At 35.2% G+C, this 16,232-nt stretch overlaps 1 protein-coding gene across 3 annotated transcripts in view; it reads right to left on the reverse strand.

Moving 5' to 3' along the window:
* Positions 1 to 16,232, reverse strand: part of THOC2 (THO complex subunit 2) — a 49,162-nt gene that overhangs the window by 13,404 nt on the left and 19,526 nt on the right. For all 3 annotated transcript variants that reach the window (XR_004148311.2, XM_021548460.3, XM_031504792.2), the window contains exons 12-27: positions 15,902 to 16,097; positions 13,427 to 13,468; positions 12,297 to 12,427; positions 12,109 to 12,210; positions 10,842 to 10,926; positions 9,796 to 9,889; positions 9,287 to 9,367; positions 8,899 to 8,995; positions 7,056 to 7,173; positions 6,378 to 6,557; positions 5,592 to 5,756; positions 4,647 to 4,922; positions 4,072 to 4,213; positions 1,610 to 1,767; positions 642 to 770; positions 20 to 151 (exon numbers count right to left, since the gene is read on the reverse strand). Coding sequence is in view for 2 of the 3 variants with exons in the window: in XM_021548460.3 (XP_021404135.1) it covers positions 20 to 151; positions 642 to 770; positions 1,610 to 1,767; positions 4,072 to 4,213; positions 4,647 to 4,922; positions 5,592 to 5,756; positions 6,378 to 6,557; positions 7,056 to 7,173; positions 8,899 to 8,995; positions 9,287 to 9,367; positions 9,796 to 9,889; positions 10,842 to 10,926; positions 12,109 to 12,210; positions 12,297 to 12,427; positions 13,427 to 13,468; positions 15,902 to 16,097 (2,128 nt within the window). In the remaining variant the exon portion in view is untranslated. The remainder of the gene's footprint in view (positions 1 to 19; positions 152 to 641; positions 771 to 1,609; positions 1,768 to 4,071; positions 4,214 to 4,646; positions 4,923 to 5,591; positions 5,757 to 6,377; positions 6,558 to 7,055; positions 7,174 to 8,898; positions 8,996 to 9,286; positions 9,368 to 9,795; positions 9,890 to 10,841; positions 10,927 to 12,108; positions 12,211 to 12,296; positions 12,428 to 13,426; positions 13,469 to 15,901; positions 16,098 to 16,232) is intronic.

The raw sequence follows: 16,232 nt of genomic DNA on the forward strand, positions 1-16,232 counted from the left end.
TTTTTGCATGTCTATTTACCTTAGTTAATTTATAGTGCCATTTGTGTACCACGTGTCTAAAATTCTCATAATCCAATTGATCAGCCTTATTTCCACCATCAAATCCAGTTGCTCGTAATATAGTTAGGAAACCTGGATAGTTGCCACATTCCTACATACACATCAACAAATAGGAAAAAGTTATTTTTCAGGAAACAAAACTGGTAATTCTAAATTCTAAACTCTAAAGAATGAGAAACAATCATACTTTATAAAACTAATTTTTTTTAAGCTAATTTATATCGACATTTTAGCTATGAGTGAGAGAAAAGATTGTTCATAATTTAACTAGCTGGTGCAAAGAGTATTAAGAGAGTTTCCATATACTCCCTAAATTATCTTCAACATACGTTATGCGAAAATCAGAAATGGAAAGGGTGTTTTTTAGCAAATATATTTTTTAACACCATACAAAATTACCTCTACCAAAACAACATGAATTATAGTAAAATACAAGTCAATTTTATGATTATGCTATCAGAAAAATCCAATTGCACTATTTTTAAATCTAAGTGTCACTAAACCCATTTTTACTGGGCTGGATTACACAGATGGCTGGAACATAGTCTAATGAGCAAACTAATTTTATTAATTTCCTATACCTTTTCATATATGACTCTGTCACTGTGCCATCTGGTCACAGTCTCCAGCATACAGCATAAAAACCTGCCATATCTACTGGCTTCATTTTCTGTGCAACTTGCAACCGTATATATGATATCAGAGAAAACCTGTGAATAGAGGAAGAAAACATTATTATGACCATACTGAGTTACAAAGCAAAAAATTTATCAAAACGTATAAATTTCTCTCATCTAAACCACCATTAAGCTGGTTTCTAAATACCACAGAGACTACTTATATAACCTTGTTTGTTTCCCAACTGCTGGTCCTTCACACTTAGCCCAGAATCCAAGCATACAGCTGCTGCTGACACTGTTTGGTAGTTCAAGTGTCTTCACTGACAAAAGTGTTTTATTTTCAAATTAATAATAATTTGAGCTGGTAGAAGTAAATACCCAGGCAAGCTGATGCAAAATAGTTGTGTTTTTTTTTTCCCCTGGCCCACACAGGTCCATCAGATAGGGCTACTTGAATAGAAGTGCTCTTTTGGATACATGAAATCAGAGCAGATGCAGTGACACTAACAAGCCCCCTGTCTGGAGCACCATTTGTCAGGGTCAGAAGGGTCCCAAGGATGTTGCTGGTGTGGGACAAAAGTAAAAAAATTGGTTCTACAGCAGAAGGGCACACACAGCTAAAATGGGAGGATGACAGCAGGCTATAGAAATGCAGATTACTTAAAGGTTACAAAACCTGAAAACAACTCCTGTGGCAGCTAATGACTTTGCTTTGAAACTCCAGACTCATTAGGGTAAAACACCAACAACATTTCTTGAAAATAAACCCCTGAAGCTTTAAGAAAACTTTGATCACAGGATATGAAGTACAAAAGTGAACTTCTGATTGTCACAGATCTTTACCTCTTTTGAGAGGCAGGGGAGACACTAGTTTGGGATGTTTGTAGTGGTAATGATGAAATTACACACACAGAGTTGTAACTACTTACTCGGTCATAACAGAGAAGTGTGGAGAAATTAGGTGTTTTCTGCTGATGGACCAGTTCAACAAAGTGAGCACAGTAAACTGCATCAATTGCCGAAAAAATGCAGCGAGGAAATATACACAACTGTAAAAATTTGGTGATAGTCTCATTTTTGGTAGATTCTTCAAAAAAAGTTGAGAGAGGAAAGAACAAAAGAAAAATAAAGTAAATTAATGGTTTATCATTCAACTACTCTCTTCCCAAGAAGTTCAGTATGATAGATTCATACTCTGGTGGTTTGATTTCAAACGTATCTTTGGTGTTGATCAGAAAACGTCAATGTAAGTGCAACTGTTTGAGGGTGGAGATAGAATAGCAGGGTGGATGTTGCAAATCTTTATTTCATATTGGCAAAATTCTTCTTTCACACAATGGGGCTAAAAACAGGTTCTGGGAAAGCTTCAGTAAACTTCTCTACCTGCTCAAATTGTGCACATCAACAAAGCAACCACCACCTGCTATTTTCCTAGAACACTTTCTTTCATCTTTCTACATGGGGCTGACTTTTTGTTTGGTTTCCTTCAAAACACAAAAATCAAACACATAGAGGAATTCAAAGAACAGCAGCCTTCAATAAACCACCACCCCAATACACAGACATTTTGTCAAAGTTTCATTCTACCACTGAGTAAAAGACTGCACTGTAACAAGTTCAAGAATTACCTGTTTCTGTTTGACCAACCACAGGCTGGCAAACTCAACAGCCTAACACATACCCAAACTGGTTCCACAGCAACAAGAATCATAAAAACAAGCTGAGAGGAATGTACACCACGCAAGCAAGGTCAAAGAAAAGTACAGCACTAAAGACTTCAAGTGGATGCCTTCAAAGGAAGAACAGCCATAATCCTCACAAGGGCCACTGGTGGTTTTGCACATGCCACAAGTCATAATACCCAGGGTTTACTTGCTTCAATCTTGCGATGGTCATGGAATAAAGCTTGCTCAAGAAAGGACTGTCAAAACCTTATGTTGACTTTGTGTAATTTTAGTATCTACACCTCAAAGGTTATAGCAAACATTTGTTACCTAAAAAACAAGGAAAAAAATCTATCAAGGGAATCACAGTTCATAGGACAATCAAGTGTGTGCTGCTTCAGAAGTGTACAAACAAAGCAAGTGAACAACCAGTCAGAACAGGTGGCCTCCAATTGCTAAAGCCACCAGGCTAATCTGCCAAAAATTAATTTCTTCTCAAGGGTACAAACACTATCAAAAGTCTGTAGACAGGAAGCTAATCTTAAAAAAACAAATTGCATATCAATAATTTTAAGAACAATAATAAACCCACTACTACAGTGGATTTGCTGTTCTAGTTCCTCAAGCAGTACAATCACAAATTATTTATTTTAATGGGTAAACTGCTGAAATACTAAGCTTGCCTCTGGATACAATGCTGGAAAACTTTCTTCAGTTGAAGCCCAAGTACAAAAGCCAACAATAAGCTATTCCCAGTATCCCACAAAGAGTTACGTGAATACCTATGCAAATTATTTTCTACACACTTTTGAGTGCTTCTTTAAGTAGACAAATTTACCAAGTCACCTCTAGACCAAGTTTTAATCAGGCAGTAACTTTTCAACCAGTAATTTCTTGCAGTTAATTTGCTACAGTACATTAAATATTTATAGGGAACAGTGTTTCTTCATTAAACCAGTTGGATGGATCTTACATGAGTTGGACAACAAAACTCTTTTCCACTGGATTATGCTAGGCTTCTTGGGACAGACGAACTACTACTTCCAGTTACAAACTCAAAGTTCATCCAGAGAAGAAAACTGACCAGAGAAAAACATTTCAGATTAACCATACCAGCAGAGTTCACAAGCAACATGAAACATTACAGACATTTTTGTAGGAGAAAAGACTTGATTCTGCTTGCTGCATATCTGCTCTATGAAAAATGTGCATGCTGTTTCACTGCATGGGGCTGTTAGGCTGGCACAACACTTATCTTGTCATTGGAACAGGGTTTATGCCACCACACAAACCCTGGCAAACTGCTCCTAATCACAGGACTCAAAGTAATTTAACTCAAATGAATCATTGAGACTTCACATGCCTATTTTTTGTCCTGTAGCAATTATACAAACTTAGCAGCATTCTAACTGCAGTTAGCAAGTACAAGCCAGCTTGCAATTACAAGCTTCCACTGGATTTGTCAATCTCTAACTTATTTTTCTAAATTAGGGCAAAATTTAAAAGGTCTTGACATCATAAGAAACAAAACCTTCTCTATGAAAACCAACTACTCAGCATTTGTAAAGACACATTACATTCTAACTAAAATTTTACCTTGCTATAACAGACCTCAACAAAGAAAAAAATCAAATTTTCAAATAAACATTAAGAGTATTAGTGCAAGAAAGTTCTGGAGACAGTGACAACTACAAAAACATCACAGCATTTCCCTTAGACACACTTACTTGCCAGAAGCCAGTTATCTTTCTCTAGTTTCAGTCTCTGTAGAACCCTCTGCACATGCTCCAACTGCTTCTTCTCCTCTTCAAGGAGCTTGTCCTGCAGAGCTGTGCAACGTTCTTTTTCTTTTTTCTTTTTATTTGGAGGCTATAAAATGTCAGCATAACTCATTCAGTATTATAACTAATCTTGCTATAGACAGAGCAATAAGTTCCTAGTAATACTAAATACTTGAAAAACTTATCACTCAAAAATGTTCTGCTCTAATAACCAACTGATTTTATGAACACTGGCTATAGTTAAGACAAAAGTGAACAGACAAACCATAGATACAGGTGTCAAGACTTGCTTTCTGAAACTGATTTTCCAGTAATTTTCACTTAGTGTGAGTCACTAGTAATTTCAACATGAGAATTATGAAGGAAAGTCAATCCAAATTATGCTAATGTGGCAAATCCAAATGGATGAACCAGGTAACAAAACTGCCCAGATCTAAACAAGCTTAATATAATACTTCATGAAAAGAAACTCTTTCAAGGTTAGAAAGCTTAAACTGGACCACAAAATTATATTAACATACCATTTCCTGATTGTCATCTATGGCTTTCATCTGGACTTTAAGTTTATTGACTTCTCTGTCATAGCTGCTGTGTGGCACGGCAAGGTCATACATTGTTAAAGACCAGAATGTAGCATAAAACTGAGGGCTGATGTCATCCCAGACCTTAGGGAGGTGCAGAGAAATCACAGCTTCGTGAACAGGAGCCATCACCAACTCACATGATGTAATGTATTTATGAACTTTGTGCTGCTGTTTATTTCCCTTCTCAGCTTTTTTTAGTTCATCATACTTTGACTGTGGATAAAAAAATAAAAGAAATAAGAAACTGTAATCTATATACACAAAAATTAAACTTAATAATATAATTTAACTTCTCTCTGAAACTTTTCTATATAACATTTATTTGTGAAATGTCAGTACACAAAGCACTGAATAACCTCATACAGAGCTTTAGTCTTCATCCTCATTGGATGGATTTGTCTTTCTTCACTGATGCTGCTACCTGTTGTTACAGTACCACCTTATGTTAACACCAAGTAAAAACTGCTCTCCATATTGAACTTTTTAGATGCAGGAACAAATTAATTTCTGACACTTCCTGAGATAGGACACCATTTGGCAGCTGCAACACTTTCCTCCACAGCAAAAATCCATCTAAAACACCTGCAGAAGAACTTACACATTTGAGGGAACAGGGAGGGAGAATTCCTACTGATAGCCCAAGACATCCACAGAGGTGACTTCATTAGCTATAACTCCTGTTAGTTGTATGAAAGTTGACATATGGACCATATTTTCTAAGAATATTAAGGACAACCTCTTCCAGCCCACAGCTTCTAATTCTACTAATAAAACTTTGCAAGTTTTATTTAGCAAACAAATTTTATCTGGAACCTACCACATGTACTAGCAACAGGTACCAGAGCAGCACTACAAGCAGACAAACTGAAGAGTTGTACTCACTGAAATGTGGTGTGCATACATGGGTCTTGAGAGGAAAAATGCAGCATCATGAGGTGTGTGAAACTCATTACAGAGAACATCAATAGAAGGCACTCGCTTAATGTAATCCTCTGTGCTTAGATTGGATGCTAAAAACCCACCAAATTGTACCAGGGTGTCATGGCACTACAAAAATAAAAAATACAACAAGTTAGCAAACATTATTATTTTGTTCAATAATTAAGTTAGGGAGAGCTTCAAAGCTTGCTTTTTTTTTTTTTTTCCTTTTGGTTTCTTGTCAAAAATGCTAACACCAAATAGTAGAGCAAAAAATTTCTCATCGGGGAAGAACAATAAAATAATAAACCCCACCTAAAATAGTCAACAAAACTCAAAAGCATTCTATTCTACCAGAATAAAATGCAATTAGCTCCTACTGCCTAAGGCAGCAACAGAATTATTAAAAAAAAAAAAAAAAAAAAAGGAAGTTTCACTACCAAAGTAAGATTAGGAAAACACAATGGACACTTAAAAAATAAGAATTTATCTTTTTATGACAAAAGATGCTTTGCTCTTTTACTCAAAGGACATTTGTCAATATAATATATTTTTAATGCACCTATATATTTTAATAGAGCAATCCTGCAATTATTTTTAAAAATCCTATGTATTTGTATTTATAGTACTAGATTCTCATATCTAATTCTATAGATTGTTATTTATGTGCTGAATCCTCAGATATTGTGCTTATACACTAGAAGTTAACAAAAAGAAGGTGATATCATAAATACAGGTGTTTTTACTTGCCTGATCATACAGTTTTCCCACCAGCTTTAGATGTTTTTCCCCTCCTTCTTGAAAGACGACACCATTTCTCTGTTGAGCCATAAGCAGGCACAGTGGAAGGGCAAGATCATGGTCCAATAATGCATCTTTTAATCTCTGAGATGATTTCTTTGTATTCCTGATTTGGCCAAAGTATCCACCCTGCACAGTACAGAAAAAATTACCCAAACTGGAAAACAGTGCATCAGGAATGGAATCCATGTGAGCTGACTGCAGAAATACTGATTAATTAACAGCAACAGTTTCCTGTCCAGTAGTAAAACTCCCTGGATCCTGTACTGCAATGTATGTATAGAAGAATCAGAAACTAACCAGTCTTGCTTACTTTAATCAGTTTTTGCTACTCCCCCCAAGCAGGGCTGGGCCAGCAGGACTGCAGCACATCCAAGCTCAGTGGGTGCTGGAATGCACAGATCTGTCATGGAACATCTCTCCTGAATATGAGCTGCTGTGATGCACAAGAACTAAGGTTCACATCTACACTGCCTTGGCTGCCTGTCTCAAGGCCTGTAAGCTCAAAAGAGGGGGCAACTCTGATAAAGCACACATCTTTATCAACTATGCTGCCAGAGTTCCTGAACCAGAGCCTTTAGAACCACCAACAAAAAGCAATAGTTATTAAATTTAACACAAACACACCTCAGCTTTCAGTTGTTCTCCACCAGTCATGGCTTCCAACTGTTCCATCGTCATTTCTTCAGTAATTTCTATTCCTGCCATTTTCTGCACTACCTCTTTTAAAATAAGCAAATCAAAGCTGCAAAGGAAACAGAAAAGTGGAGTAAAAACAAGACAATTTGTTTAAGAACCAGAAGTTGACATTCAATATATATTACAAAGCAGCACCACAATGCATGTCAAACAGTATTTCCATTATTTTTTCAAGAAGAAACTGGTATGTCAAGCACAAGAATTTCTTTATTGCAAGTAAAAAGCTTGTACTTAAAAGCAATGCAGTCATTCAACAGTTGGATTTCAGAACAACTTAGTTGTTTTTGAAGATGATAGCGAATGTAGTGCTATAAAGTATAAGAAAATTAATCCAAGTTTATTGCTCCCTTTTGTTGCTTTACAGTTTCAAACTGTATCTATACAGTTATTTCATTAATATGGAGTATTTTATATTTTGTTAAGAGTTTCTAGAATAGTACACAGCCTTAGAAATGTACTGGCAAAGTTAAGTCTGGAGAGATTACTTGGAAACATGGAAAATATCTTATTCTTACTTGAAACACAGAATATACAAAATACTCCAATAAACATCCTGCCCAGAGACTAGGTTTTACTTCCTGCTCTGAATTCCATAAGGACAATTACTTTTCCTCAACAGAAGTGTAATAAATTGTATCCCAAGTCACACAAAGCAGCAGTGTTTTCTATTTGACTTCTGAAATTTGTGTGACTTACTTATAAAGTCATTTACCTATGCCTTCCAAAACAAAGTTTTATCTTTAAATAATTCATATCACTTATATTTTTGTTTGCTGTTCCAACCATAAGTATGTTTTCTGTCTAGGAACTGTGCAATATTAGCATAAGCTCCAATACCTGAATACTGCAGTCCTATGAAACTGGCCATACCAGTAAATCCCTTTTATTTTTATGATCCCAAGTACTACACTGACTTTTTTTCCCCAAAATACTTGCAGTTGTGATTTTGAGGAAAGACTATAAACATTACTTACCATTCCTCTGTAGCTCAGTGTGATTGCCATCATCAGAACAAATGCAGGGACAGAGGAGTATATGAGACTGAATGTCTATTTTGCAGTGAAGGGGAAAAAACTACATTTCTCAGCATAACTACCCTAAAATAACAGGCTGTGTTACCACCATTGGTAAGGTGCCTTTCAGTAACCATATGGGGATTTCTAATAGAAAAAAGTTGATACGTATGTGATAAAATTAAAATTAAATAAGTAAATGAAACAGTAATACTAAGTGATGACGATGGAAAGACAAAAGGAAAAGTCAAATTGGAAACTTTGAGTTATGATTGACAGTAACACATGAAGAAGCAATTCAACTACCACTAAATCAATCGGATAAAGTACTTAAATAATATTAAAATGTTAAGAGCCATCTCTGCAGAGAAGACATTATGAGAAAAGAAAAACAAACTATTATAGTCACACTGCTTTATATAATGGATACTTATTTTTTAAATAATGTACAATAATGTGTACGATGAAATTACATACTGGAAGGGTTTTTCCCCTGTCTGGTTAGGTGTTAAAAAACTATTAAAATAAGCTAAAGATGAAAAAGCCCTGCTTCAAGAATGCCACAGCTATACAATTAAAGGAAAGGTAATGTACTAAAGAGTGTATTATTCTTTCTCTCGCTATTTAACCTTCCCAGTGCTACGAATGGAGTTTGCCACTGCTAGAGCAACAACTACATCAAGTGCCTGTCATCAGCAAACACCTAAATAACACTTCATATAAACTGAATTTATAAGGATCCATTGTGCAATACTTGCCTTTTGCCAGCCTTCAGCTGGTTGGCTACATACTGCAGGAGGCCTGCAAGTTCAATTGGGTATTTTCGGAAAACGGCACCACAAAAGCTTGCCAGACCTAAAGCAAAGAAAAACAGCAATGACTACACCTGTTTATTAAATAAACATTAACAAACTGCATATGGCATTTTAGCAATACATGCATTTCTGGAATACAAAGGGAAAAAAATGCCTATTGATTAAACTTGACAGCTCTCTATTTTGCTAAAAATATTAGCCAGTAGGTACAAGTGAAATATTGATCATAATGATCAACGGCTGAATAGATCATGGGAGAGTGGAGTATTTTAAACATCATTGTAATAAGTATTAAAAACATTGTTGTAATAAATAAAACAAGAATACTAACTCTGCAGCCAGCTTGAGATTGTAGTGTCATCATGCTTCATTCTCTCCTTCTCTGGGTTTGCCAATGCTTCAATGATACAATCTTCAGTGGAGTTAAAGAAGGTATTTTTCTTCAACATACAAGCACAAAAGTTACAGACTTGTTTTTTCTGGCTTTTATAATATATGACCATGATATATAAGTACAGCAAGCCCTAACATAATTATGGTTTTAAAAAAATAAAACCATGAAATAGTAACCTAAAAGCAGTATTTACCTATTTACAGGATCGCTATGCCTACAAGAGTGAAATTAGTAAAAACAAAGAATAATTTTTCATAGTGTGAAAGAATTAATAGAGAGGGTTCCATAACACACTACAAGAGCAAAGGTATTTGCAAACTTTACTAAAATTTCCAGCAAAAAGCAGCAAAAAACAGAGACAATATTTACTCACAGATAACAAATTTAATCTGGCTACAACTGCAGCTTTATCAATAAGTGATGAAATAATTTATATCAAAGGATACATGCCAAGACATCATAGTTCAAGGAAGTGAGGTATTTCAGCGAATCAACAACCGGAGTTATCAAATTATCGTATTTTTGTATTTGTGATAAAATCTGCAAGTTACAAGAGACATTCAGCTGAACAGGGACAGTATTTCTTATCTTTCACATAATAAAATCATTTAACAATACTTGTCTTCAAAACCTACAGAAAACATGCTTAAAATTAATTTTTCAAAGGTCCTAAACAACCATCAAGTAGGCAATCTCATTAATCTATCTAGTACCTTAAAGTGAAACATGTCTCTAACATGTAAAAATAATTCCATATAATTTCTCTTTCCAATTATAGGCAAATAAAATAATGAAAACATTTTTTCCTAATATTTCTTAAGAATCCTAAACTTTAGCAGCAGGATTTCCTGTTGCTACATACTACAATAAAAGACTGTTCAAAACAAAACCATAAAACCATGAAGCTAAGTCACGAAAGACTACAAATAAACTGTATTAATCAAGTTCTAGGATGTTCTCTTTGGTACATGACACACGTGTATATTGAAGCAGTAACTTCAAGTACAATCTAAAAACTGGTAAATCCATACTCTTAGGTCACATTTGTGAATGAGATGGAGGCCCATCAACATATTTTTACACCTCTCCAGAACTCTGTAGCACCAAGCAATCTTAACAATCCTTCCCAACTTCATTAGATGTATTTCAGACTTCAAAGCTTTAAGTTTTCTTCTAAATTACCCTGATCTTTCTCCATCCCACTCACAGACAACTGTCAGAGCAACTTGACCTGAATTTGCATTCTGCATAACCTGATTAGCGATCCCTGTACCTGAGACCCACCTGTGCTATCTGAAATTAAATTTTTTCTGCAGTTGATTATTCAAGAGATGTTTCCACATTTAATATTTTACTAAGTATTATTAATTACTATATTTTAAAATTTGCATTAAAAGTAAAAAATAATAAAGATAGAACTGCAGGCCCCTTCCTGAACTTCAGTTATCTGTTGTCAGGATGAAATGGCATTGAAATACATGTAACTACATACATAATCAAATAAAATTGTAGGATTGCTGTGGCTGAGCTTCCCAATTTGCCTTCCAGAGGGCTTCACATTTTCCTTAGTTAAACGCCTGTAAAAGAGGACATATTTTATTACAAAAGACAATAGAAGAATATTAAAAGAACAGGTCAGTTTCTGTGATCACCTTTGTTAATCTCAGACTAAACTCTCACTAGGAAATGTGTTTTCAAGACATCTTAGCATAATGTTAATCCATTAAAAACTGGAAATTGAGAAATCCTCCAAGATGCAGACAGTACCACCAGCCCAGCTGTCCCTCTATCACTATGGACCATATTGTAGCTTTAACTTCAAACATTTCAGAAGCCTCAATGAAACCTGTAGCACATACACTGAACTACCATGTGATGCTGTTAGCTGCTCTTGGAAATTTAACTTAGCTGTAGTTAAGTCATTTTTTGTTGCATTCTGTTCACTGAAAAACAGTATTTATTTCTTTGCGTTACAGTTCCACAGCATTTCCTGCTGAAGATCTGAGCTCAATCTGAAACCTGAAGTTGACAGTAAATTAATTAAGCACATAATGATTTTCAACAACTGACAGCACTGTAGTTCACCTGCACAACTGAAATCCATTGTCCAGGGGAAGGGAAGAAAGGTTTATGGTGTATGCAGCAAGTCAGAAGGGAATCAAAACAGTTGTTCCTAGTTTTCACAGCTCTGAGTGCAAAGTCTTTTATCCAGAAACAATTACTGTCTTGCCTATATAGAAAGGTTCTGGTTATCCACCTTGTAACACACTATTTGCTTTTGGCAAATGGAGAACCTAATTCCCTGATGGTGACATCAAATGTGAGGTAAATCTGAAATTGCTGTGAGCCTACTTGAGGGTGAGAATAAATCATTCTGTTCAACCTACTGCCATACATTCAAATTACAGAGAACATGACAAGATCCTTGACACTCTTTGGAGGAGAGGAAATATGTAGCACTTGTGCATTTCATAAGCAGGGCAATTTATAAACCTTACCCATGGAAAAGGTTTTAAATCATTGAATGGGACATTTTTCAGAGATTATATACCCTTATTGGTGACAAATTTGTCTGTATCCTTGCTTATTTCATGGTTTTTAATCACAATACATTAAATACTTTATTAACAAGGACTATTTGGGAAATTACTAAGTCACTGGACAGGGAATGTCTTTGTCAAGCTTTTTTTTCCTCCAGCCAGAGATATGCAATACACTGTACTACAGTTTATAATTATTTATGGGAATGGACTACTTACTTCATGATATATTTGGCTCGATCTATGGTTTGAGCTTTAACTTTCACAAGCAGTGGATGACTATTGTATGTTTCATTCTTCCATTGCCCATAGAGACGGTACCTGGAAGAGTTACACAGGAAAAGGAATTTCAGAACTGACAATTCAGCAGCACATTCCAAAGGATGGAAACAAATCATTCTACTCACCGGTACTGGTATGGAAAGGTTTTGAACATTCCCCATAATTCCTCAGACATGCATGCATTGCAGTCCATCAAGGAAAGGGATGGAAGCAAGACTTGATCAGTAATACTCAACAAACAGCTGAACAGTGTTTCCTGGGATAAGGACAAAAATCCAAGGTAACTATCAGGAAGTGCCTCAGAAGCAGTGTTATACATGCAGTGTGCAGATGCACAAATGGAAAATTTGATAAAAAAACAAGTACACCACAAGATTAAGACTTCCAGAACAAAAATCTACATAGGACCTAGAAATATCTCCCATCATAAATCATTCAGTAAATATTTTACAGACTATCGATACTGTCAATATTTTATCTGCCTATATAAGATACTAGAACAAAGCTGCTGGAATCATCAACAGGTTGCACTAATTTTCCAATTAAACATACCATTAAAAAATGGATATTATGTGGACTTGCATGAAGTGCAACCAAGAAGAAAATTTTAGTAACTGCCTTCCGTGTATTAAGGTATTCCTCACCTTTACTTCAATTTTCAAAATTTCAGATAAAAACCTGAAAGCGTTATACATGTTTGCAAGATACATTTCCAATTTCCATGTTTTCAGTATCCTACCACCCTTAGCTTTTCTTAAACACTTCTCTTTTCCACTGAGCTGTTTTAGAATAATTATAGCAACAATGAAAAACAACCAAAATAAAACACAAAACTGAGAAGGAATTTTCTCTGCAATGATTTAAGAAATCAGGATAACTGAGAAAGAGGAGTAAGTAACAATAAAAACTGCAGAAACTTCATATTGAAAACGCATTTGCTGATTTTAAAAAAAAAAAACACTTGTTTTTGTATGTTAGATTTATACTGAAATTGGATTTCATTGCGAATAATCTTGAAAATAAATTAGAAAATTTTGAAGTAAATAAATTAAGCTTTTTTTTTAAAAATCATCATACCAATAAACACCTCCCCTACTTCCAATTTGTCTTTTCTCTATGCTTTTCCCCACCATGAAGTGAATTTATAGAATAAATAACTGGAGGATTTCCAGCTGATTCCAAGCAAGTAAGAAGTAAAATGCACATTTGGTCACCATTACAATCTTTCATAAAAACACCTTCCTCCAAAACTCACCATTTTCTCTTTATCTTCTTGTTTGCTTCCATCAGACTGAAACTATAACAAAGACAACCATGTTAATTGTAGCACAGTTAATGTAACAGTTTCAGAAAAGGGCTATCTCAGCAAAAGCATAAACCTGAGGGGCCAAGCATCTCTTCAATGTTTAATCTGCCACATCTGTCAGCATTAAAGTATTTTTAAATAGAAATTCAAATGCATGGATGAAACACATTCCTTACATACATACAGACTTTGGACAATTTTGTCCAAAAATAAATAATAGCTAGAACTACAAAGAAACTTGCTATTACATGTGAAATACTGAATTTTTTTACTGGAGAGGAAAAAAAATTGCATAAGCATTCACCTTCTACTTAAATAAGCTGAGGACTTCCAATGCAGTTACCAACAGCCATAGATTATTTCCCCCATCTTTCTCTCACAGTAACACCCTCTTAAGCTTTTAGACTTCATTATTAAATTACTCTCTCTGCTTGCTCCACTCACCATGAAAAGCGTATTAAGCTATCACACCAGTAAGTGCAGAATTATTTTAAAGGTACACTTTAGCATGAAAGCTGCAGTGCAATGTTAGTAGTCTAACTTTTTAACTACTGTATGGGTTAACTTAAAAGTCAAATTACCTTCAGTTACAAGTATTTCTACTGCGTGTTAAATGTAGTTTCACAACTAGAACATGCTGATGGCAACAATGCATTAAAAATAACTTTCCCTATGTTACCTTAACCACTCTGTCACTGACGAATTTCTTCAAAGTTCCAACCTAAAGCAAATAGCTAAAATGTTGCTCATTCTTGTCAGAAATACATTAAACTATTATATAAGTTATATAAGTATATTTGCAGTAAACCTGCACAAGAGATTCTTATAACCATGTAATCTCCATTCCAGTGTATGTATCCTCAGAAACAGGGCTTTCTCACAAACCTTCAATATTTCAATTACAAAGTAGTCCTAAGTCTGCTGACAGCAATAAAATGCATTAGTCCCTTAAAATTATAATTTCCAACTTAACTGCACTGTAAGGGCAAAATAGCTACCACTGAAGTCACATCTGTCTTCTTACTGGCCAGCAAGAAATGGGCCTGCTATAAAGTCAGAGTATTTACCACCGGGAAATCTTATACAGAGATACAGAAGTAGGGAAATAGCTGAAGCTTCCCTGATTTTATTACAAAGACTACATGGAACCCAAAGTTATTGTAGGTCTCCAACCCTATCACTGCATCTTGGAACCTAACAAGAGAATAACTTTGTCAAGAGAATAACTTCTCTTGACAAAATCTGCTATTTTGAACAAAAATATCATCAATCCCAAGAGTCATCTGCTTTCTTAGCTCTGCATGATCAGGTACAACTGGACATGAAAGCCTCTCCTCAGGTGGTATATAAATTATGGTGGTATATGAGTATTCCAGAATTTGTTAGCTGCAGTTGAAATAAAAATACTTTTAAGTAAATAAAAGTTGTAAAATGGAAAACTTCCCCTCCAGTACCACTTCAATCAATCAATCTCTCCAATTTTCTCTCATAAGTTAAAATGCTGGGCAACAAAACCCATGGCTTTTAAGTTTTGAGGTGGTGGACTGGTTGTTCATTGATAATAATAGCAATTTAAAAATTATTTATTCCAAAGTTTCTCAGAGCTGTTATTAAAAAAAAAAAAAAAAAAACACACTCCCTATTATTGACTTGAGAATAAACCAGAAACTGTCAGGTAAATAGCAAATTGCCAGAAAAGAAGATCTGATTATCCTCAATCTGAACTACTGAGTACATTTTAAGGGACTTCAAAATAAAAATTCAACTTTCAGCCTTCTAAAACAGGTCATACTGCCAATCCTTCAACAGACACACAGTCTAAGAACAGTAACCCATCTCAAGAGATCAGTTAATTTCTGAAGCTGGCAACTTGAAGTGATTTCCACATCAAACTCATCTTTAGCAGCACCTAAAGATTTGTCACTGACATGGGATCAATACGAGCAGCATTTTAACTAGGCAGAACATGGGAAAAACCCATTAAGTAAAAGGATGCAACATCCCCCATTTCCCAAGTAACCTAAAAGCTGGAACAGAAAGCTGAAATTATTTGTACTGCACGTGTATTAGGTTATCAATCCTTGCTGACTACCTTGTTGCTGTAATAATGTAGAAGGACTTCAGGACAGTCAGTACCATATGTCTGTTGGGTTTTTTAATTATACACACAGAGATAATATTTTAAAATATGAATACCATAACAGGAAATTAGATATCACTAAATATCCGTGGTTATAAACCTAAAGTGCCTAAAGTTGTTCAAAATTCATAACACTGATCAAAAATAAGGTTCTCCAAATTTGTCCTTAGTCAAGATCTTCTGTTTCAGCATTTGAATATCACACAATTAGCAAGACAAGCATTTTTTGACATCAGAGTAATTGGTATTTTTCATGTTTTGACCAACTGTTGTGTCATACCAACCTCTTTCATAAATGCTTTTCCAAGGCGCACTACTTTTGCAAATAAAATGGGATCATGGGACAGATGAGGACCAAGGTAGCAAAGCATGTTGAACACTTCCTTTCTCAATTCCTCAAAGCTCTCTGCTTGTTTTGGTGCTCTCTTGTTTGGCAAAGAGGAAATTGGTGACCCTTTAGCTCCTTTAGGTACACCAACTCTGAAAAATAAAATGTGCATAATTTCACATGAAACAGAAGTGAAAACTTTAGAAATGTATTTATAATTAGGCTTATCAGTGAATTCATGCTGTAAAGGCACTGTTCATCCCCTGTGCAGCAGCAGAGTTGTGGCT

Source organism: Lonchura striata, chromosome 14 (assembly GCF_046129695.1).
Source record: "Lonchura striata isolate bLonStr1 chromosome 14, bLonStr1.mat, whole genome shotgun sequence".
NCBI classification, from domain to species: domain Eukaryota; kingdom Metazoa; phylum Chordata; class Aves; order Passeriformes; family Estrildidae; genus Lonchura; species Lonchura striata.